Below are 25697 nucleotides of genomic sequence, written 5' to 3'. Positions count from 1 at the left end.
ACATCATCAGAGTCAGCGTGATACAAAGGTCACGGGTTCAAACCTCATTCACCCCTCACTTTCAAGTGTAATACTACCTCCGGTTCTTGTTACTCGCAACAAAACAATATTTTATGTCATCCATAAGCTTAAGCTTTCGGATGGGATGCTCCTCTAACATGTTATGAAGCTGTAATTCCCTGACGTTGGGTATTCTCTAGTGTTCTAACGTGAGGTCAAAAGACCACTAGCTACATGAAAAAAATTCTTCACTAGGTCATACTAAAAGTCAACATTAGAGAAGAGTATGATCACAAATAACCTCAATATACTAAAATTAATTGGTGATCGTCAGAGAAGAGTATAAACTCACTTTTCTAACATATCTGTCAATTATTGATAAAAGTCACATAATTTGTTGCTCGATTAGATTCATGACAGATATGACATGAGTCCACTAAAGAGATTTACTATCATATCCTATCATTTTTTATTTATTTTTTTATTTTTTTTATTTTTTTTATTTTTTATTTTTTTATTTTTTTTACTTGAAAGGGTTAATACAATGTGATAATTGGTGTAGTACCACATATAGTCCAAGTGTTTAGCAAATTAGCAAGTGGGAGAAAGTGATCGAGGAGATTTTTGTTTTTAGTAATAATTTTATTTTTTGGGTGGGAAAAAGGAAGTGAGTTTATTTGAAGGATATCTAACATATTTGGTATTGGCCAATTGAAGGCCGACAAAACAGCTTATCATCGTTTATAAAATAGTTAGCGCATTTTATCACAATGAGAGCTTAAAGACCCAATACAAGTTCCAAAACAACACTTAGATCGTTACATGCTTCTTTCGTACAAGTATTTCATTTTTTTTTTTGTGAGTTCTACTTCATCTTTTAAATTTTTTTATTACAATAAAAAAGAACAAAGGTTTTGTTTTATTTTATTTTATTTTTTTTTTTTTTTTTTGAGTGAGATTTGATATAAATGTACTTTGATATTTTGTGATTTTAATAATAGCACTTTGATTTCGGTCCTTACATCTATTTTTCACTTTAGTCTTTACTCGTGAGTTCTTGTCAGTAACTTTTTATGAGTAAGAAATGTGATTCAAGAGTGAATCACTTACATTATTTATATGACCACTTTTGAGGAGAATTACCATTCAAATTTTATTTTGAAAAAATTATCATAAAAACACAAAAAATTTGATTAGTATTACCACATTTAATCCCCGACAAGAATATTTGATTAAGGGAGCTAACTTTATAAAATTTCAATCAATTGTGGTAGAGAAAATAAAGAAATTCGTAGACCAAACACAATTGTAGGTAAATCGTCATTAATTTCGTAGTGTAATTGATTTAATTTCTCAATTGAATCTTAAAATTAGGGTTTATGGTCAAACAATTGAATTAGGGTTTTACAAAATTGGGTGATTTGGAGCAATTTAAGTGTATTACACAGTTTAGGGTTAAATATAGAGAAATGTTGTCATTAAGTATGAGTTTTTTGTAGGGAAATTTTATAAAATAGGCTTCCAAAACGGAAATTCTTGCCGAAAAAACTAAATGTGAATAGTATTATTCAATATTTTTGTGATAGTTTTTTTCAAAAAAAAATAAAAAATAAAATAAAATAAAAATTTAATAATAGTTAATTTCAAAAGTAGTCATTTAAGTAATACTCCAGTTGTTGGCAAAATTTCCTCAATGAAACACATAATTGTGAGATGAGTACGTATTCAATGACACAATTAAGTTCACAACAAATTAGTGCAAGACAGAATTTTTTCTATATAGATTTATCAGTCGTGTAAGTGTAATTAATTACCTCATCACTATTTCTTAATAAAAAGTGTGACAAATATTATACGGAGTATTATATTGTTTATTTGTTTGAAATTTAATTAAGAAACGTGACATATAATATGGTTCATTAACTACTTAACGTCACAACAATCATTTTGTTTGGCTTTTACAGCCTACCACTACAACATAGAAGTATTGATTGAAATTAATTTATAATAATGAAAATTGCTAAAATCTTTGTTATGTGTGGAAATTGTCCATATTCAACGGTGAGGAAATTTTAGGTGATTAAGTGATCATTTACTACTTTACTATTTTGAACGGACTAATAACAATATGATCGTTGTTGAATACATGCATTTCTTACTTCCTGTTACAAGAAAAAAAAATAGTACTTCCTTCGTTCTTAAATTACATTCCGATTTCTCTCTATTATGTGAATAAATGCTAGAAGTAGGAATATAATTTAGGGACGGAGGGATTACAAATTTAAAAGATGAATATGTCATTAGTTCCCAATTAATTGATCGAATCATCACGTACCACCCCATTTCTATTAAACGGCAAATTGTTTTGAAGGAATGTCTGACCACATTGCCCACATACAAGATCATTAAGATTCCAAATTAGAATAAGGGGACGGGGGAGTTTTGGTTCACACAAACAGGTATGCAGTTGAAAGGTCTAAAACCATATTTAGATTGTGAGTAAGAAAATTAGGTATGAGGCTTTGAAATTCCTTGGAAGAGGTGGAGTCATGGAGATGACTTGTACCAACCTTTCACATTTTCACGTATCAATCAATAAAATAGTTACATATATAACACTCAAACAAAACCAAATTTATGGTATTAGAAATTTAGAATCAAGTTTAAAACTCATACCACCTTAGTTTTGTATTTTAAAATCATATAAACTTATAAACATAAAACCCTAGTAATAGGTAAACATTGTTGCTAGCTAGTTTGTATTATAAACTTCTATCCTCGTCCTTTTTCTCATATGTGACTTTCTTTTTTCTTACAAACAAAATTTCACAACTTTCCTTTCTTTCCATTTGGGGCTCGACTCAACTCGAATCTGTCATAAACCTAGACATTAGATATTTGGTGGTTTTCGTACGAGCTAGGTCACTTACCATTCTAACCCTAAATCAAATCATTTGCTAAATGGTGGATTTTGAATGTAATTAAGTGGGCCACCAAAGTAACATATCTTCGGAACATCTAACTAGACAAAGTCATTGGTATTCCGTCGTCTTAGGGAAAGGCAAGCCAACTTTAGTGTAGTGGAGGAAGGGGGAGTTGCCATTCTTGCAAAACACCTAACTTTCAAGTTGTCATCAACACTCAAGACTTGCCCATTCAAAGCAAAGAAGAAAAGGTACGGCTGCCAATTTTTCAAAATATCACGAATCAATAATATATACTCACCTTTAGCAATAATATATAAGAGTATATTTTCTTAGATTCTAATTTTGAATTTACAATTATAAAGTAATCCAAATTAAATTTGAGGTAAAATTTTCTTAAGTGATTCTGATTTCCAAACTCCAAAGTCAACTTCTTTGTTGTGGTTGGATTCATTAAATTAAGTACTTTAGTAAAAGTGGTATAGGAGGGTTGTGTAGGTCCACGTGTTATGTCAACGTGCCTCGTGCTTAAGCTGACAACGATTCAAATTGTGCTCAGACTACTCTTTCAAAAACTGAGCCCATGCATGACTTGACCCATGATTTATGTTATGTCGAGTTGTGCTGATCGACCTTCATGCAATGACCCACGTTCTGTGTTATGCTGAGCTCATAAGCCGTGCCTCTCGACCCTCATGCAATGACCCACTAGTGTGCCCTTCATATCATAAGTCATAATATGTTGGGCTTGTGGTGAGGTTGTGCAAGATTGAATCATTACGTGTTGTGCTTGATCAATTCTCAGGCCAACTTGGCTCATGCCCAACTTTACACATATGGGAAGCAACTCATTAGATTAGGATTTTTCTTTTTTTTCTTTTTTTTTTTTGTTTGTCTTTTTTTTTTTTTTTTCCAAATTCAAGATTGTTCCAACTAACTTTGCTAAATATGTCGATTATGTTGTGTATGAATTGTCAAATGTCCCTTGATATTATGTTAGTGCTCATTTGGCTTTTCTTTTGTGAGACTTATTTAGGACAAATGAGCCAAGTAATATACTTGTAGGATACTTGTTTTCTTCAACTTTATTCAGAGACTTCTTTACTTATTATTAAATATTTTTAGTTACCTATTGAAAAATTATGAAAACTACAAAGTTGAAAAGTACACAATGAGACGAATCTAATAAGATCAAATTTGATGATATTTTTTCATATAGGTTAGCATACAAATTGAAACCAATTCAATATTATTGATTTGGTTTCATATAGGTTAGTATAATTTTTCTATAAATGTTGCCTAGTGGTGACTGTAATGAGTGTAAACATAGACCTAACCCCTTTGCATCATCAAACGACCCAAGTAATCATTCCCCTATAAACCCAATATCTCACCAATGCATATATGCAAAAGATGAGTGCAAGATGATGCAAGCTAATGAACTTAATATAGCATTCATGCCTTCATGGGATTATCAATCAAAAAAGCTTGTCTTCTAGCTCTAATTTAATGCAAAATCCCAAAGTGAATTTTCCAAGGAGCCAAGAGGTCAATGTAACATGATTACTAAAAATAAATTTAATAAAAAATAGCATGATTGCTTCCCCCACCATCCCTAAATTACTTTTGCAAGATGCACGATTTTCTTCGAGCATACAACTATACAAGAAAGCTGCAAAAATGACCAAATGAGATTAACACTAGCAACCGAAAATTATAGTTAATAATAACAGTTACATAGCTTATGAATTACAGGTGCATTCTATTTCCCATTATTATTATTTATTTGAACTTGATTTTGTTGTAAATTGAATTTATGTAATCCTTATTAACACTTATTAAAAAAACTTACTAGTACTTAACCCTTATCTGAACTTATTTTTCTTAAAATAAGTGAAAATAAATTAAATAGAGAGCTTTATTTCATCTTAGTAACCATCTGAACTACTTAGCATCCACAAACCACGGTTTCTCATCACTATCTATCTTAACTATTTGTGTTTCCAAAACCTAAATATTGTTTCTAGCAAGCTTTATGTTTCTGTGTTGGCTCGCGTTTCTTGCAACATTGCAACAACATAGTGTGGTTTCCTTAGCTCAACATGAGCATCAAATCAAATATAAAAGCATCTTTCGTACGACGCTTGGATAGTGTGTGTGACTGTGTGAGCACAAGTCAAGTGCCACCTTACAGAGTTAAAGTCTTCCATGCATACCTCTTTGAGTACACCTGAATGTACAATGAATTTGCGCGAAAAATATCACAATCCTCACATAAATATGGTGCACATCGTTAGAGACATTCATTGTGTTCAGTACTTTAGTAACTAAAGAGCAAAGTATCACCACTAGGAAAGGCAATAAGAATTGGATGGCCACTAGATTGTTTGCTGTGATTGCTCATCTTTTCCTGCATCAGAAAAAGAAGAAACAAACACTGGTGGAAGACTAACAGCATGGACAAGCAGGGAAGCTTTTTATTCATCGGTTTTTGATTACTAATATATACAAGAAGCAATTTGTATGGTTCTCAATTCTCATAACAAAATGGCCCTATCAATTTGAATATCAAAGATTTGAGATTGTTCTACATTTTGTTTTTATTAATTCGAACACATATAAAGTAAATATTTAGTCGATCCTTTTGACCTTTTTGTAGACATGTAGCAAGAATTGTCCTAATCAAAGTCGATCTTCATGATCAAAGAAAATTCAGAATAGAAGAGAAGTGAATGAAAATCGCTTACATGAAAACTAAAACACAGTAACTTATTAATTTTCTAAGTAACCTAAATGTTTTTTTGTTTGTTGTTGTCAACATAAAGAGTCAACATAAAGAAAAATTGACAACAATAATCCCAATTATTGATTACTTTCTCATTATCAATTACTATTTAACTTAAAAAAGATCCAACTATTAGGAAACCTTCTCATAAATTACCCGTGTTCTTTTAAAATCGGTAAATTTATTTTCATAAATTACATCCCCTCTTTCCTCTGCCTTTGCATTATCTGTCTCGCACCTCAGCCCCACCCCAGCCAACACCATGAACACCCCTCATCCCCTAACTCAATTAAGAACTATTCCAATTTGTTATTTTGTTATGCCTCACAAAAATCCAAATTGAATTGATTTATTCTTTGATATTGGTGGCTTACATGTGAGATCAAGAGTGATTCCTAAAAAAGAAAGTGGTTGGGGTTTAATACAGACTTTAATAAATTATAAGCAAGATTGAGTTCATACTCGAATAATCGATTATCCTTTAGATTATGATTCTGTGAAATTTTAACTTTATTTTCTTGGTTTGGGGATGTAATTTGGCTGATATTTACCATAAACTTCTTTTCTTATCCAATTTAAGTCCACTCCTAGAGATTCTTTGAAAATATTTTGTAACTTAACGAGGATTTGTTATTTTAGAGATTTTGGAGATGGAGGGGTAGACTGAATTTGGAATTCATGGGTGTTAAATATTTGTGGAGCTTATAATTTCATTAGTCTTGGCTTCTTGGATTTGATTGTTTAAATAATACTGGCAATGGAGGTGATTGTGTTGACTGTTGAAAACTTGGCCAAGTAGGTTGGCAGATGGTTCAGGTGAAGGGCAACGACGATGCCAAGGGTAGGTTGTGCCGGACACCAACTGAAACCATGGCTGCTAGATGTCTGAAAAAGAGAGGAATTTGAAAAGGGGAGGGAGGTTAATATGGGAGAAAAAAAAAAAAAAAGGGGGCAAACGAAGTTAAAAGACCATTTAGAGAGCTCTAATTGTTGAGATTATTATAGGTTAAATTACAGTTGACATTAAAAATGAGAAGATGAACAACAATGGATTATTTTTATTAATTTTCCCTAACAATAAAGATAATGAAGAGAATACCAAATATTTAAGTGTGACTAAAAGATCCACAAAAGTACTGTAAGAAACTTGTAACCATACACTGAAAACGCTCCACCAGAATCTCAAAATTTAAAGTTTCGAAAGTAAGAAGCATGATCACAACCTTTGCATTTAAAAAAAGGCCTTTGATGTTTTGAACAAGGGTTTGGGTAAGCTAGGATTGTTTTAATTCTCTAATATTGAAGTATCTCCAACAAAATTTGTTAAATACTTGCAATCAACATCTGCATATAAATAATAAGCAGAATTACTGAATTAGTAAATTTTTTTTTTACCAATAGTTATAGTCACCAAGGGCAACAATATATGTAGTTACTAGTTAGCATAACTAAGGAACTCTGAACACCATAATCCACCGATACCTTAAAGCAATCATGATGAAAGTAATATATATAGATTCATAACCCAGAAATAAGGGGCATTTCATTTTTTTATATGAAAAACAAAGCTCACCTATAAAGAATGTCTAAAATAAGCCAGTAAAGAATGTTTCGAGACTAATATTGGTTTGAATGAAAGGGTAAAAAAGAAAATTCTTACAGAAGAAGCAGGAAAACTACATGAAGAACTTCATACATAATCAGTCTGTAATGTGAAGTCCTGGACACCAAGATCATGGTATAAGCCATGCACAAATTGCAGAATTGATTTATCATCAGCCCCTGCCTTTAACTGCAGAGTAACAGATTCAAGATTAGTAATCATGCACACAAAAAGGAATCATCTAGTATATAAATGAATGAATAACATAAGACTTTTCAAGACTATAAAACAAAAGCCAAAGCAAAACAATGTCATTTGTGGATGGTATTTTAAGAAAAATCACCTGTAAGGAAACTGAACCAACAAGATATCCCGGTACCAATTCCCAGAAACGCGCTGCATAAACTTCTGTGACGTCTTCAAGAGCAGCAATCTAATAACATTCATACAGCAACATAAGAACCTGACTCAGGATCATCCAAGTGTCTAGTAGCAGTTAGCAAAAAGAATGCATTTAATCACCTGTCTAGAACATTTTGTCATTGCTGAAGATGAAATGCTAGGTGGGGCCATTTGCAGCAAAACTCCACCTGTTGCCTTAAATAGTGGCATTACAAGCATAAAGACTGTCACTGAAACGAGCCCCATACACAAAACTTCAGCATTTTGAATCCTGAATAGCAGACAAATATATTGTAAGAGAAGCAAAGCATTAGAGAAATGAAGGGGAGGGATTATAAGCCAAAATTTACAGAGAAAAGCCTGTACCCCATAGCCAAAAGCCAAGATGCCAGGATCAAACCTGCACTGAGAGAAGGAAGGTACTGCTTAAGATATTTTCATACACAAAAAAATCAGAGAGAAAAAGAAAAGAATGGCTAGAGACATTTCCAAAATAAAAGGGAAACAGGTACAGAAATTCAGTTCACATCCACAGGACAATCAACCACATACTCTGTATTAAATAAATCGATGGGGGTAAAAGCATGAGAACAAAAAGGGAAAGATAAAATAACCACCCTTTTTCTTCATTGCAAAACAATCCAAGCTTATATAATATAAGATCATATTTAGAGCACTACATATGTCAAAGAAATAGAATAAGGGTAAGAGTGTTAAACCTGCGAATTGAATCAGCAATCACATGGAGGCAAACTGAGTGATAGTTCATATCTTCGGCATTTCTGTACGCTGCAAGTAGAAAAGTTCTTCACAATTCAGAAGCTTAAATCTTGAAAAGAAAATTATTTCCTTCCATATGTACTCAATAAACAGCTTGAAAGGCAGAATGAAGAAGAGACCTTAATAGCAAGCAAAAATTTAAAAACAAATTATATAGCTTTATCTAACATTCCTCTCAATCATACATAACTCATTTCTTGTTTTTTTTTTTTTTTTTTTTTTTTTTTTTTTTTTTTTTTTTTTTTTTTTTTTTGGAAAGAATAACTCATTTCTAATCTAATGCAAAGAAAATAGGCTAGCACAAACAACTAGGCCTTATCAATTAAAAGAAATAAGTAGTGAAGTAAAATCCATGTTACCACCTTGGCTTTCATCTTTCCAACATCGATGAAGCCATAGTTGGATAAAAGAGTAAATAATGATAAAATGTAATAATTGGTCACATAACAATGTAAAAAATAGCAATTAATAACTCCTCCGTTTTTTTAAGTTGCATCAGTTTTGTTTTCACGGACTCCTATGGAATTTTTGGAGTAAAGAGAGGTAGAGAGAAAAAATAAATGGGGCCCAATTGGTAGGAGAGATAAAGAGAATTTATAAGTTAAAAAGGAAAGTGATGCAACTAATTTAAAACTTCCTTCTTAGAAAAGTGATGCAACTAAAAAAAAACGGAGGAAGTAATTGTAAAGCTGAGGAATTAATAATTGAGAGGGGTAAAGCAAGCAAAGATGGACTTTCCACTACCAGCCCTTGAAGGGGAGGCCCAATCCCAAAATGAAAAGTATTGTATAATGGGGAAATTTAACATTAAGAGAGTAAGCGAGGAGAGGAGGAGAGAAAAGAATATATTCAGTCCGGTTTTGAGTAGTGTACTCATCATCAGAACAAATAAAATTCTGACATTTATAGCATAAGTTCCAGAATCACAAAATTATTAAAATCTTTGCCTTAATTTTCAACATATTTTCCTCTACAAGGGTTTTGAAATCTAAATAAATGCATGTGTTCCCTAACCACCAAGGCACAAACACAAACATCCAATAACACTCAGAAGATACCACATTTATAGGTAAAATTTCTGAAGATATCTTAATGTTAAAGGTTTAAGCAGACATTTTTACTTTAAATTTTGATAACCCTTTAACACTCGAGCTTGTCTTAAAAGGGATAGGACGAAAAAAGGAACATAAAAATTCACACAAAGAAGAAATTCCAATAAACACTTCCAGGGGCGAAGTACTGATAATTAACAACTTCATCATGAGACAGGAAACCCAAAATCATATAAGATTAATTAATTTGAGATGCATCATGATTTTGTATATATAATACCCTAAAGATACACCCAGATTTGTATCCTACAAACTGTCCCTCAAACTAGCATAAATTCTCTGGACTTTAGTCTCACAGTAGCCACCCACACCTCTCCCAGCCAAGCCATCCACAAACTGCCTAAAATCCAACTCTCATCTTATATTCATTCAATCAGCCACCAAGTTCTTTCCAGAATTCCAGGTTGAGGACCTAGGTTGCACCGATACGGGTACGGGGGCATATACGGGGACGGGGACGGAAAACGGCAAATCTAAAATTTCCAGGGTACGGGGACAGCTTTGGGGACGGCGATTTTTTAAAATGTAAATTTAAATATAAAAAAATGGAGGATTGTAAAAATAAAAAGGATCAACCTTCCCTTCAACCCAAAAAAAAAAAATGGAGCACTGTCCACGTGATCCACTACCACTAGCATTAGGATTAGATCCTTCACTCATCATACATTCATACTCACTAGTCACTGGCAGTGCAACAAAAAAAATAAAAAATAAAAAAAAATTGTCACAAATAAATCAAAAGGGTCAACCTTCCCTTGAAAAAAAAAAAAAAGGCTGGAACTTACCTCGAAGAGAAACAGAAGAAGAGAGTGAGAAACAGAAGGTGAGCCGTTAGCCTCTCCACCGCCGCCGCCGCTAGCCTCGCCGCCGAGAGAGAGTGAGAATTGGGAACCCTAACTTCTGATTTTGGAAGTGTGAATTGGGGAAAAGGGTCGATTATACTGGTATTTTTTTTTATTTTATGTTTTTTAACATTTCAAATGCCCAAAATTGCCGTTGGGGACGGCGTTGAACCTCACACGCGTCCCCAGAAAGTCAACACGTCCCCAAAAAGTCAACGCGTCCCAGGGACGTCCCCAAGGCGTATCCGTCCCCGTAACGTCCCGGGGACGGGGGACACAGGCCAAATGGCGTCCCCGTGCAACATAGTTGAGGACTCATTTTTCAACAGCCCTCCCCATGCTTTTATCCTCTTCCAGTAATTAAAAGCTTCTCCAAAAGCAACCATTTTAATCTAGCTAAGTCCATTAAAGATCATTGCCTACATCTTCAAATTTTCCCAGCCACCCAGAGTTCCAGACTTTCTATTCAATAAATACAGAACATAGAAAATCTTGGTAAGGGTCCATACTAAATATTTTCTAAACAAAAAGGAATCTCAACTTTTGCATATAGCAGAGAATGTACATGTCAAATCATAAGAGAAATTATTTAAAGAGATGGAAACACCACATTGAGGCAAGAATTTCCTGAATACACGGCAGTTTCAATACTTGGGATGGGTATGACCGTAAGAACTTTGCTCCCATGTTCGATAAAGCTAACCCGCATAATACTAGAGCTTTTAAATCCACATTTAAGTTTTGAACTCTGATCCACCATTTTCTTTATTCTTTCTTACATTACTTCCTTTAACCATTATCCTCAATCCAAGCATGCCTTAGCCATTGTAATGGAATAAATCAAAATGAAAAAGTTAGTGGTGGCCTGGTGGGTTCTTATGGAGACTTGTGAGCAGCAAGAAGTCATCATGTTACAAATTGAAATTTTAACTGGAGATAAAGAAAGGAGAAACAATGAAGAATGAATTGCACTAGTAGCTATTTATAGGCTATACAGTATATAGCATAGCAATCTTTAGTTGCCATGCATGCTGAAAGAAACAATCTGCCAGAAAATCTCATTATGAGGGTAAATGTTAGGAAAACAATGCCTTCACCCAAAATGCACTTAATACAGAACTTCCGAATGACCCTAAAGATAGGTCTGGTAATCAGAGAAACCACGGAAATAAAAGCAACTAAAGACAGCTGAAAAAGGATAATTAATTTACCAAGATTTCTTCTAGCGTAGTTCCTAAAAAACCAAACACCAACAAGATTCACCAACAAATTTGTCACAGCTGAAACAATGAGATAATGCCTACAAGGATAGAGAAAAAACGATTAATACAACATAGGTACAGCACAATGGATATTATTGTAAAAAGCATCACGATTTGGGGTTTTTAAAGGATACACTATCAAGAACATGCAAACAATCAAACCTAAAAATTTGTAATAGCTCCATCTGACAATTAACAAATAAAATGATTTACAAGCAGCAAAGGACCACAGCCATCAGATCACATCATGTCTATGAACTTACTTGTGCTCTGACTCATCTTGTATGTATGCGTGAAGCGCTTCCACAGCCAAAGAAAAAGACAAAAAGAGAAGAAACAGCTGTCTACAAATGCAGAGTAAATCCGTGTCAGACACAGCCAAAGAAAAGGCCTTAGCTTAAATAGATATGATAAAATAATATAGAGCAAATGAAAGAATGACAGAAAGAAAAGACATAGATTTTCCAAAAATATCTGACAAATGCATAACTTACAGCATTTGTGAAGGCAGACAAAACTTCAAGCCTCTTATACCTGAAGAGACAGAAACACCATTAACATAACAATAATAACATGTATAGAAGAGAAGAAGACCCTGTTATTCTAATTTCTTTTTTGGATCCTATCCCCTTAATTTTTTAGTTTATCAGATTGAAGATGACAAATTTCTAGCAAGAGAAAAAAAGGGAAATCAAAAGCTAAGTTCAGGTAGCAGTGGAATAGATCTTTCACAGTACTAGATTCAACCATCTAGACCCAATAAATACTGTACTAAATTCCTGTTGAACCCTGTAAAGAAGTAAATAAGGAAACAAACTACCAAGTCCCATTCAAATTCAGTCAAAGACAAGTATTCAGAGTTCCAGACTCCAGACCAGGACAAGTATTTCTCCAGTGGCAATCAATATCATGGGTACATAAGCATAACCCCAGGGCATAAGAAATAAAAAAAGTAACAAGAATAAAGGAACATAAGATTAAAATACACAGAAACTTTTGTAATTTTAATCAAGAAGATACCCTCAACAGTTTTCATGAACTAAAAGATATACCAGTTCATCTACAAAGAAAGTCAGAAATGCATCTTACCCATAGGTGTAGGCTTGATCTGGCTTTCTCCTAGAAGCAGCCATTGCAAATAATGAAAATGTCAAAAGGCCACATCCAAACGTCAAATGGAATGCATCAGATACCAAACCTGGTGGGTAACAGAAACACGCGTTCAATATCCAAGGCAACATAGGGCCTATTCAATAAAGATATTGGAGAAAAAAAAAAAAAAAACCCACAACATGGAGAATGACTGAAGACAACACTCACTCTATCACATATATGGACCAGCATATAAGTGTATAACCCAAATAATTAAACAGGTAAGAGATCACAATATGCTAGTTGGCAGATTTTCAATTCGTTGGGGATTTGTTTGGTGTAGATTTTGGGTAAATAATTCATGATTGGTCTTACTGTTTTTTTTACACAATTCTTGGGAAATAAGATAATTAATTAAAGGATGGAAGGCTCATTAAAGATTTTACAGGTAGATATACAATTTCCTAGTTCACTTAATCTTTAATCTTTAGTGACTGGCAAAAAATATATAATTAATAATGTTAGTAGTACAATTTACATCGGATATTCAAAAGAGGTAATCCAGAGAGAGAGAGAGGCATAAGTTGCTTAAACTTTAAAGTCATGTGGTTTTCTAAAGTTCCAACTTTCAAACATTTTCCTATCAGTTGTCCAACCCTATCCCTTCCTCTATGACGTATCTTTAACTTTCAGCCTACTCATGACAAAAAAGAAAGGAGGAGAAACAAAGGGGGGCTTCAGATATCAAGAAATGAGGATCGTCCAAAAGGGCAGTGAACTAGTGCATTAGTGGACTGCAATTTGGAAACTGCAATGGGGAGACTAGTGCATTTTGCGTGGATCTGGAATATAAAATAGGGATAGAAAACTAGCACTTTTCTGAAAGGCTGAAACTTGTATGTTGAAATATGGTCAGGAATAAAAAATAAATAGTTAGCACTGAGGCCCAAGATCTATAAAAAGTTTATTATAGCAGCCTCAATTGCTATTGCTGCAATACCTTTCATTCACATAAGAACATCTGTGAAAACAAATAGTAAACATTTGCAATCCTTTGCCACAAGAAAATCACCAGAGCTAATGGGTTTCCCGCTGCCAGTCCCAAGCCTGGATAAAGGAGGAGGGTTACGGTAGGCCAGTGACAGCCAGTATAAAACTTCGTCACATCCCATGACATGAGCCAAACAGATATTTTCGTGGGGGCGTTCCCTACTCAGCGACGCGCTGCACTTCCTAGACCCGGGTGTAGTGATAAGTATGCAAGGGTTGCTAGGTCGTCGCCCAGAAGCGACGCGCCACATTGCCCGAGTGTGGTGTCAAATGAGCAAGGGCGTGCCATTGGGGCGTTCCCTACTGAGCGACGCGCTGCACTTCCCAGACCCGGGTGCAGTGATAAGTATGTAAGGGTTGCTAGGTCGTCGCCCAGAAGCGACGCGCCATATTGCCCAATTGTGGTGTCAAATAATCAAGGGCTTGGAGTTGGGATCAGGAGGGAGCGTGGGAGAAAAGAATTTAGTTTGCGGATTGGTTCTTGGAATGTGGGGTCTCTTACGGGAAAATCAGCAGAATTGGTAGAAGTAATGAAAAGACGACGCGTGAACATCATGTGCCTCCAAGAGACAAGATGGACAGGAGAAGGAGCTCGAGGCTTGGTTTTGGGGTATAAGGTATGGTATGTTGGGCAAGAAACGAGCCACAGAACAAGGAATGGTGGAGCTAGGAACGGAGTTGGTGTGGTTCTCGATGAGAGGTTGGCAAAAGAGGTGATCGAGGTCTATCGGAAGAACGATAGGTTGATAAGGCTGAAGTTGCTATGTGGCAAGGAGATTGTGAATGTTATCAGTGCTTATGCTCCCCAAGTGGGTTTAGATGCAGAAGAGAAACGACAATTTTGGGAGGACCTAGACGAGGTGGTGCAGGGTGTCCACCACTCAGAGAAGTTATATATTGGAGGGGATCTAAATGGGCACGTTGGGGCGAGCCGAGATGGCTATGAGAGTGTCCATGGAGGCTTTGGGTATGGGCAGAGGGACGCCGGTGGTGAAGCTATTATGGATTTTGCCCAATCATATGATTTAATTTTGGCTAATACTTGGTTTAAGAAGAGGGATTCACACTTGATAACTTTTCGGAATGGAGCAAATGCAACTCAAATAGACTTCCTGCTCACAAGGAGCATAGATAGACAAAGTTGCATAAACTGTAAGGTTATCCCAGAGGAGAGTGTGGTCACCCAACACCGGCTATTGGTAATGACTATTCGTCTGAAAGAGAAGGCGAAGAAAAAAGTTAGACAAGAAGAACCAAGGATAAGATGGTGGACCCTAAGGGATGCAAAAGCTAAGGTTTTTACAGAAAAGGTAATTGAAGAAGCGGATTGGGATGGAGAGGTGGATCCGGACATGACTTGGTTACGAATGAAGAACTGTTTCCTAAGAGTGGCCAAAGAGGTCTTAGGGGAAGTAAGGGGAAGAACTTCGGTACAGAGAGATACTTCGTGGTGGAATGAAGAGGTGAAAGCAGTAATTAAGCAAAAAAGGGAATGCTATCAAGCCTTAGGAAAATGTAGGAGTGATGAAACCTTTGCAGCGTATAAGGAGGCTAAGAGTAAGGCAAAGGCAGCTGTTCGCCAAGCAAAAGAAAAGGCATATCAGGAGGTTTATGAAAAGCTTGATTCCAAGGAGGGAGAAAGGATCATTTATAAGATGGCAAAGAGAAGCCAAGAGGCAAGGAAGGATATTGGCATGGTGAAGTGTGTCAAAGATAAGAACCAAATGGTCCTAGTGCAAGAGGAGGGCATCAAGGACAGGTGGAAGGGGTACTTCGATGAATTATTTAATGGAAGTAATGGAGTTGTGATAGGAGATACCTCTATGAGTGATGAAGAAATCAACATGGAGTATGTGCGAAGGATTAGGAGAGTAGAGGTGGAGATTGCACTGAGGAAGATAAAACCTAAGAAGGCGGTTGGCCCTGATGGGGTACCGATAGAGGTGTGGAGGTGTTTGGGTAAGATTGGTATTGATTGGTTAACAAACCTTTTCAACAAGATATGGACGGCTACAAGGATCCCACAAGATTGGAGGAAGAGCACCTTGGTCCCGGTTTATAAAAACAAAGGAGACGCTCAAGATTGTTCTAACTATCGAGGAATTAAGCTTATGAGCCATACTATGAAGTTGTGGGAAAGGGTGATTGAACAAAGGTTGAGGGCATGCACAAGCATTTCAGATAACCAATTTGGTTTTATGCCTGGGAGATCTACTATGGAGGCAATCCATTTGATAAGACAAATGATGGAGTTTTATAGGGTAAAGAAGAAAGATCTTCATATGGTCTTTATTGATTTAGAGAAGGCATATGACAAGGTGCCAAGAGAGATACTTTGGTGGGCAATGTTGAAGAAAGGTATCCCACGAAGGTATGTAGACCTAGTTAAGGATATGTATCGGGATGTGTCAACAAATGTGAGGACATGCGGAGGGTTGACAAAAGATTTCCCTATTACAATCGGATTGCATCAAGGGTCTGCATTAAGCCCTTTTCTTTTTGCAACGGTTCTAGATGAATTAACTAGACCAATTCAAGATGAGGTTCCATGGTGTATGCTGTTCGCAGATGATATCGTTTTGGTGGATGAGACTAAGGATGGGGTTAATGTCAAGTTGGAGCAATGGAGGCAAAGGTTGGAATCTAGAGGGTTTAAGCTAAGTCGGAGTAAGACTGAATATTTGGTATGTCGTTTTGGCACTCAGAGGGGGACAAGCAATGAAGTGGTGAGTTTGGATGGAAAGGATTTGACCATGAGTGAATGTTTTAAGTACCTAGGGTCGATCATCCAGAAGAATGGTGACATTGATCAAGACGTGACCCACAGGATTAAGTCAGGGTGGCTTAAATGGAGAGCGGCCACGGGAGTGTTATGCGACCGCAGCATTCCCTTAAAGTTGAAGGGAAAATTCTACAGGACTGCCATAAGACCAGTGTTGCTCTATGGTACAGAATGTTGGGCTTCTAAGAAAGAGCATATTAAAAAGATGGAGGTTACGGAAATGCGCATGTTAAGGTGGATGTGTGGAAACACTTTAAGAGATAGAATCAGAAATGAGGTTATTCGCAAGAAAGTAGGTGTGGCGGGCATTGTAGATAAATTAAGGGAAAATCGTCTGCGTTGGTTTGGACATGTAAGACGGAGACCCGAGGGTGCACCGGTGCGAAGAGTGGGACCATGGAGGGATTAAACGAGGAAGAGGGAGACCAAAGATGACTTGGTTGGAAGGAGTGAGGAAGGATATGAAGTGCATGGATTTACGTGAGGATGAAGTTTTGGATCGTAAGGGATGGAGGAGAAAGATTTATGTTGATGACTACACGGAATAATCAAATTTGGTTCATGTTAGCCGACCCCACTTTTGGGATTAAGGCTTTGATTGATTGATTGATTGATTGATAACATCTCTCCATGAAGCAAGGACTATAAAGGAACCTTCGAGATCTTATTTCAGGTAGCCCCAACAATGTACTGTATTCGTTTTTATGATAGTACAGTGTACTGCTCTTGTTCTCTACAACAAAAACCAATACTTCATCCCTTCCCATATGTCTTATAAAATCAAGCACATACATTAAGAGATTGTAGGTCACGGACCTCACGGCATTGGTATTACAAGCTCATATAGAATATTGCATTAGAATTATTAAAAGACAAGTAGTCATCCATTTATATATTAAGTGAAAGCTTAGTTGCCAGATAGTTTAAAGTGGACAGGATTATATTCCTGCCAAATTCATTTTAAACCATTCGTTTTATTATAGTTACAGCCTTCAAATTACTACACCTATCGACAATCTTCCGCGCACACAAATCACAAACAAAGTACCATACTTGAAATTCATAAGTTGCCCAAAGTAAAACCGAATCAGCATTCAACTCACAAAAACAAAACTTGCTACAAATACTAATTCATCAGCCAGAATTCTGGAGCATGATAAATTGATAAGTGGAGTATAATTACACAACTAATACTTGTAAAACATGCTATATGAACATCCAGCTTATGTAAAGTATAAAGCCACGAAAATTCAGCAATTTATAACGATAAAAGCACAAGCTAACATTACAATATTGCAAAATGCAAGATTATCAACAATAAAAAGCTCGAAAACCATACCAACACGACCCGAAAGAAGTCCGATGAATAACTCGGCAGTCGAATACGCCACATTAAGCGAAATCATCAAAAACAATCGCTTCATAGGCCGATTTCCAGTCCTCAAAGCTCGAAAAACCAACGAAATCAACTCAAACGACGATAATTTCGCCCCAGAATTGGGCGAATCTTTCCACAAATTGTAGTCAATATCATTTCCAGGATGAATTGAAGGCGGAATATCAATGCTCGAAGTACTCCGAGAAAAAACCGGCATCATTGAGCTGTTATTGGAGATTATCGTCGTCGGAGTTCGTGGATCTTGATATTGTTGAAGTGAAGATTGACGATTATATGCGTACCTTCGATCTGATGAATTAGGGGTTTGCTGTGAGTTGTAATTGAATGATGTGCTCTTCATGAATTGAAATTGGGGATCGGAAGATCCTTCAGGAACCCTAGAATTTTCCATAATTTCGATTTTCTGGAAAATTTTATGGGCTAAATTGTGAATTAAAATAAACCCTAATTTGATTCAAGAATCTATTGTAAGAGTATTTACGTATTCTAGAGAAGAATTAGGGAGAATTACTATTCAAAATTAGTTGCTACAGTTGTTATCATCGTAGACTTTCGACGAAAGTCAATGCACACAGCTAAGGCTTGTTCACATATGAACTAGGTTGAAATGAATTAATTGGATTTAAACTGATATTTTATAAGAGAAGGAAATTAGGAGCTGAATTAAACTGAATTGAATTGAACTGAGCTGAACTGAACTGATTGAAACAGGGCCTGCCCTTATGGTGTGCGGCATGAGCAGCTGCATAGGGCTCAAAAAAATAAAGGCCCATTTTTACCTTCCTTCTGATCTCTGATCAAGCGAATTATACGAGATACCTAAGAACCAGTCAATTATCCTCTCATTAATTATGGAAAAAATTGTCATTAATCCTTCCGAAAATCTTTCTCCTTTCCGAAAATCTCTCTTGCTCTACATTAATTTGTTCCAAATTTCCATGGATAAACGTTCTATATATCATAAGTATAGATTTTTTCTGTTTGACTCTTCGCATCTCCCTATTAAATTTCAAAACTCCTTCCTAAATCCAAATAGTCAAAGATTGATTATCCTAATAAAAAGGTATCAATTTCAAACGGCTAAATAAATTACTCTCTATATAATTTCGTCCAATTTTGAGATCAATTTCAATTTCTATGAATTAATCTACAGTTTTGGGGATTTTTTTTCCTAATTTTCTCAATTTTCATTAGTCATTAACAACAAAAAAAATTGGTCGATTTTTGCAATTGCCGAATAATCGAACACTTGATTGTCTCAAATTAAAGGTATAATTCTAATTTATATGCTATTTAAGTAATTGTAATTGTTTATAATTTGTTTGAAATTTAGTTAATTAATATTGTTGTTTGTCATGTTCGGCAGGTATAAGATAGTGTTAAGATTGCAAGGAGTTGTTGGAATATTGCAATTGACAGAAGCTTTTGAGATGAATTTGGTATAGTCGTATAGGTTGACAGGTTGTTTGTCTCCAATCTCTATCCTTGTTTTTATTTTTATTTCATTTTTTTAGCCTAATTTTATGTCACTAGTTTAGATAATATTGTTCTTGTTATTGCTTTCTGTTTTAATTAGTGATTGATTGATTTGTGTTGCAATTGTTGATTATGAAGATTGATAGCAATCGAGAATGATCTCTTGGAGAATGTTGATTATGAAGATTTAATCAAAGATTTTGCTTCCAAGAATGCAAGGAGAAAGGTTCTTTTCACATGAAAGATTGATAGATTGATTTTAGTTGAATGTTCAATTAAGATGTAATGAATAATTAGTAGTTTTAAGAACTTGGACATGTTTTGTTTTGTAATAACTATTTCTTTATGTATCATCAGTTTATTTTAGAACTTTAAAGATGTTTTTTTTTTTTTTTTTTAATTTAAGGGCCTCTTTTTTAAATTTTGCACAGGGTCTCCAATTTGTTGGGACGGCCCTGGATTGAAGCTGAACTCAACTGAACTGAACTGAAATTAAGCTTAAGTGAATAGGCCATTAGTTGGAATAGCTAGTTAGCTACTAGCCTACTATTGATTCGATTCCATATCGGAGGGAACCTAAGAGCAACTCTAATGGCAAGCTAATTGTCAAATTAGCTTGCCATGCCACTTAGGATTGCAAAGCTATTCTTCCTTCTAGCTAATTCATACCACAATGGTTAAGCTAAGGGCTCGTTCACATTTACTGAACTGATTGGAGCTGAACTGAACTGAATAGAGCTGAAATGAATATTTTATTGAGAGAAGGAAATTAGGAGTTAAGCGAACTGAATTGACTAAACTGAACTGAAATTAAGCTGAAGTGATCAGGCTCTAATTGTCATTTAGTTTTTTCAACTATATTGTTTAAATAACTAATATTTATTAGAGACAATTAATTTCTAAGCTAATTTGCTTGGCCAAGCTAATTATTGAATTATCCTCCAATGGTTTGGCGTGCTATTAGCTTTGAAATTATTAAAATTGCAAGCTAGTCCTCAAAAACAACCGTTGGAGTTAGGGGTGAACATGGGACGGGTACCCGTACCATTAGTACTAACGGTTCAGGTACCCAATAACCAAAATCCCTAAAAGTGATATTCATAACCCGAACCGATAAGTTCGGGTACCCGGATTTCGGGTACCCATATTTTCGGATCGGTTATCGGGTACCCAATAAGATATTCAATAATGATAATTAAACTTAATTATGTAATTATTATGATATAATTTACCACTAATTAACAACAATATCATATGATTTTGACTAAATTATTAATCATATTACTAATTATTGATATTATAAAGTAATTATGATGTAAAGTAAGAGTTTAGATTTTTAAAAAAAATTGATTTAAGTAGGGAAAAAAAAGCAAAAAAATGCTTATTGGATCGGATCGGGTAACTGTTAATTTTAAAATGATACCCAACAACCATACCCGATAACAAATTATCGGAATGGGTACCCGAACCGTTATGGTTATCAGATCGGGTACCCTAATTTTCGGAACGGTTACGGATCGGTTTTTCGAGTTTTTGATTTTTCGCGTAGTTTTGCTCAGCCCTAATTGGAGTTGCTCGATGCAATCAACCTGTGATAGGGGTGAACATGGTCTGTTTTTGGTGCAGTTTGAGTCTAAACCAAACCAAACCGCAAAATATGGTTTGGTTAATTTTTCAAACCAAACCAAACCATAATAGTATTGAAATTGGACCAAACAAAACCGTAATAATACAGTTTGGTGCGGTTTGGTTTGCGGTTTATGTTGAGACGACATTTTTTCTTAAAAATGCCAAATAATACTACATTAACTTATAATAAAGTTTAAATAATTAGCCTAACACTTTGTTTGGATTGAAGGAAATAGAGGGAAAGGAATGGAAGAGAAATTAAGGGATAGATAATCTCTCATCTGGATAGCAAATGAGGAAGGAAGAGAATTGGAGGGGAAAGAAATGGAGGGATAGAATTGCAAAAAATTGATCTCTCCAACAATGGAGAGATTTGGAAGGAAAACTCTTCATCCTTCCCTTCCCACCCCTTCTCCTCCCTCCCCTTCTTTTCCTTCCCCCTAATCTATCCAAACACACTGTAACGGATTAAATTGTATTACAAATTTACAATAAAAAAACAATTATTATATTTTTAATTTTTTTAATATATAATAATTATTTTTATTTATTTAAAAATTATATAAATATTAAAATACGGTTTATTGGTTTACAGTTTGGTTTGGTACAAAACCAAATCATAAACCGTATTTACAAAAAATTCGAAACCAAACCATATTTTTATAAACCGTAAACCAAACCAAACCACTAAAATACGGTTTGGTCTGGTTTGGTTACGGTTCAGACCAAACTGTGTATAGCCCTAAGCTGTGAAACATACCCATACAATTTGACCCGAAATCAAAATTAAATTCGGCAACATCTAATTTAGTAAAATTTATAAGAAAATTTGTCAAAAATAAGTTAATCTTTACTAAAAGTAAGTTGGTGCTAGGGATGAGCAAAATTTCCGGGTACCCGGAATTGGAATCGGAACTGGTTAGGAACCGGTGGGTTTAGAATCGAAATTAGACTCGGTGGTTCCATTTTCGGGTAATAAATTAAGGATTCAGTTGCAACTGGTTCTAATTTCAATTCTCAATTTTTTGAAACTGAAACTAGTTGGGTACCCGGTTTGCCAACATAAATTCAACTAAATATATTTAAAAAAATATGTTGAATGTATCTAATTAGTAAAATAAAAATAAATAATATTAAAATCTGTGTCAAAAAATAATAATATTAATATTAAACCTAAATAAAATAGCTTAATGCATATCAAAATATAAGCATTAAATGCTTAAAATGAAAATAAACCAAATTTTTTTTATAATTTGTATTTTATATTAGCAAGTATGTATATTAGTGGGTACCCGAAACCAAAACCAGTACCTAGTGGAACCAATTCCGATTCCTAAATTTTAGGACCCAGTTGTACCGATTCCAATGTCGATTCCGAATTTTAGGACCCAAACCCAACTAATTCCGGGTGGATCCTAAAATTTAAACCGGGTACCCGGTATGCTCACTCCTAGTTGGTGTAATAGTGATTGGGATTGCACTTGGTAGAGATGACTGCGTGTTCAATTCCCCCCCCCCCCCAACAGCAATTGGGAGGGTAATAGAACCTAAGCACCCAAAACTAAGCCCTGACTCCGGAAAATCCTAGAGGGTGAACCGTGTGGAACACCATAAAAAAAAACCTAAGGATTAGTCAACCTTTTAGGGGTATTATATTTAATCAGGTCAAATGACTTTCAACCTACGTAACAAGTCACTTTCCTCTTTATTTTTTAAAAAATAAAATTCCTCCATCCCACGAATCACTACCTTCCGACCAACCAACCACCACAACCAACGAATCACCCTCAACTCCCTCACCACCCATGCTCAACTATTGCAAGACCCATTGTCGCACACTATCTCTTCGGAAGAGGGAGGGTTTGAACTGAGAAAGAACTAGCATGTTTCCGACAAGGGGTTTCTTAGGCGTGTGAACAAGAAGAGCAGCAACCTCGGTAGTGTAGGAGTGGTGGCGGTCTTTGGTGGCACATCAAGAAGAGGATTTTCCTTTGGTCATTAGGGAAGGGGAAGAGAAAGGAGTCAAGGTGCATGGGGAAAGGAGAGAGATAGAAAAGGGAGGGGATTTGGCTGGCATTTAGGGAGGGGAAGAGACTAGTCGGTAAGGGTTAGGGGACAGGCAACATGAGGGTTTGGCCGACGTTTAGGGAGGGGGGAGATTGGTCGGTAGGAAGAGGGAGTTGGTTGGCAGTGAAGAAAGGAGAGGATGAGATGCGATGGGTGTTATGGGTAGGCCGGGGATGGCTGGTGGGAGGGGAGAGAGAGAAACTGGTTGATGGTGAGGGGTTGGCCAGCAAGGAGGGGGGGAGGTTGTTGGTTTGCTAGGGCCGGGGGGGGGGGAGGGGGTGCTTGTTTGCGGTGGTCGAAGGGAAGGGGCTGACTGGTGTAGTGGGAGAGGGGCATTTTAAAAATAAATTTTTTTACTTCCTCCGTTTTTTATTGCACCGTAAGTGATTTCACGCTTGTCAATGCATTACTTTGGCTATTAATATCTTTAATTATACTTCTGCAAAAATTATAAAAAGTTGATATTTGAAAAGTAGATTTTGAGACGATTCTAACTAGATCCCACATGTTTATATTTTTCCATACTGATAAATCACAAAAGATGATCAAAGAAGGTTATGTGAATAGTGTAAAAGTTTTTATGGTGCAATAAAAGAAAAACAGAGGAAGTATAATTAATTAGAATATTATTTTACTAAGATTAGAGTCAATCCTATTGTGACATGTGGCATAATTAACCTAAACAACTCGTTACCCTGAAATTCAACGAGTCTTGACTCATTATGAGACAATTTTTTGTAAGGTCAACCTATTTTAAATTGGAAAAATTGTCAGGAATAATACGAACTTTCAACGCTCTTCCAAAAATAAAACGACCTTTTGATTATTACGGAATAAAACAACCTTTGATATCCATCTGCTCAAAATCGAACGTAATCGCTTAGTAACCTGTTTTGTAGGTGAATTTGACACGTGTCGCGCTGTAATTCATCATTTTCTTTTTAAATTTTTTTTAGTTAACTTTCTTTTAAAAAGAACCTTTGATATCCATCTGCTCAAAATCGAACGTAATTGCTTAGTAACCTGTTTTGTAGGTGAATTTGACACGTGTCGCGCTGTAATTCATCATTTGCTTTTTAAACTTTTTTAATTAACTTTCTTTTTAAAAGATGATTTTAATTTTTTTTTAAGAAAACACCTTTAACAACCCTCATCCTGTCAAACCTAAGCCATTCTCGTCAACAACCACCACCATTACCAGTCTACCACCACTTCATCCCCCACCAACAATGAAACGCCTAGCCATCACCCTCATTGTCGCCGAAAATTCCAATGATAGCCCGGACAAAATCCCAACCCGCCTTCACCCTACCCTCCAGTCCTCCACAATACAACTCCGACATACCCTTACCTTAGCCAGCAGCCCGACGGAAACCACAGAGCCCAAAACCCCCTTTAATTTCCCTCCACAATATAACCAGCTCACCTTAGCCCTCCAATTCCAAAAACCCCGAAACCCCACCCCCTCAATGGATGAGCCGCAAAACTTTAAACCCACCCTCCACCATGGTTGAAATCGCTCAAGACAAAGTTAAGGTCGAAGTCAAGGAGAGCATGGTCGGGGTGGTTTGGAGATAAGAAAGGGTCGGGTTGGAGTTTTAAGGGGGTGGTGGGGGAAGCGCTGACCGCCGATGGATGGCAGAGTAAGGAGGTCGGGGAGGGGGAAGGGAGCGTTGTTGAACGGGAATGGAGAGGGAATTTATTTATTTTTAATTTAATTCATTATTATTAAAAAAAAAAGAAAATTTTTAAGATAAAAAAAAATCTTAACCAATAACTATGCGACAAGTGTCGACTTAACTTGTGAAACATGCTATCGGTTTTTTATCCTATTTATAGCATAAATACATGTCAAAGGTCATTTTATTACGGAATATTCAAAAGGTCATTTTATTCATGGAAGACCGTTGAAAGGTCGTATTATTCCCGAGAATTTTTCCTTTAAAATTAATTAAAAGATTGGCTTGTTTTGAGCTAACTAGACAAAAGTTGGCTTATTCTTGACAAAATTTTCAATTTATTTGTATAATTTTTACAAATGCGTAGTTAAAAATATAAACGTTGTTGTATGGACTTAACGTTCCTTTCTTGATCTCTTCAAGGTGCTATACTCTTGCCTCTTCGTAATGTTTCCATTGACATTGATGTAACCTAAAACAAGTGCCTTGTCTTTAGCTATAATCCATGCATTAACTCTTATTATTGAGGTCTTCTCTAGAAATGTCAACAACATCATTATTGAGATTTTCTAAATATTAAATTTCTAGTACGTCTTTCGGAGACGCAATGCTGCTAAAATTACTGAAGGATATTGATTCATGGTTTGGGTAAAATGTTGTGACATGGGAAATAATGGGACAATTGTGAAGATGAGATCCCATTTGTTGAAAAATTTTAGATGTGTTTGGATTGATAGGTCTTTGTTGACTATCATACCATTGCAAAGCAGATTAAAAATGATGATTATTGAAAATATTTGGATCAAAAGTGGG

The 25697-nt window shown here is 35.6% G+C and overlaps 1 protein-coding gene across 1 annotated transcript; it reads right to left on the bottom strand.

Annotated features, from left to right (window-relative positions):
• Positions 1–7241: 7241 nt before the first annotated feature.
• Positions 7242–18606, bottom strand: LOC145583185 (metal tolerance protein C2-like). The gene is made up of 10 exons (XM_081640361.1): positions 17974–18606; positions 12800–12908; positions 12205–12244; positions 11974–12050; positions 11660–11748; positions 8434–8503; positions 8081–8119; positions 7835–7985; positions 7656–7745; positions 7242–7501 (listed from the first exon to the last, which is right to left on the bottom strand). The coding sequence occupies exons 1-10, from the start codon at positions 18422–18424 to the stop codon at positions 7400–7402; spliced, it is 1218 nt and encodes a 405-aa protein (XP_081496487.1). The 5' UTR covers positions 18425–18606; the 3' UTR covers positions 7242–7399.
• Positions 18607–25697: the final 7091 nt, after the last annotated feature.

Source organism: Chenopodium album, chromosome 15, assembly GCF_948465745.1.
Source record: "Chenopodium album chromosome 15, dcCheAlbu1.1, whole genome shotgun sequence".
Lineage (NCBI taxonomy): Eukaryota > Viridiplantae > Streptophyta > Magnoliopsida > Caryophyllales > Amaranthaceae > Chenopodium > Chenopodium album.
Note: the sequence above shows the minus strand (reverse complement) of the source record. Positions and strands in the feature narration are given on the sequence as shown.

Coding starts and splice junctions, on each gene's coding strand:
- LOC145583185 (XM_081640361.1), bottom strand. CDS start 18,424: ATGGAAAATTCTAGGGTTCCTGAAGGATCTTCCGATCCCCAATTTCAA. Junction 12,909..17,973: donor ACTTCTTTCGGGTCGTGTTG/GTATGGTTTTCG, acceptor GTTACCCACCAG/GTTTGGTATCTGATGCATTC. Junction 11,749..11,973: donor CAAGATGAGTCAGAGCACAA/GTAAGTTCATAG, acceptor CTATCCTTGTAG/GCATTATCTCATTGTTTCAG.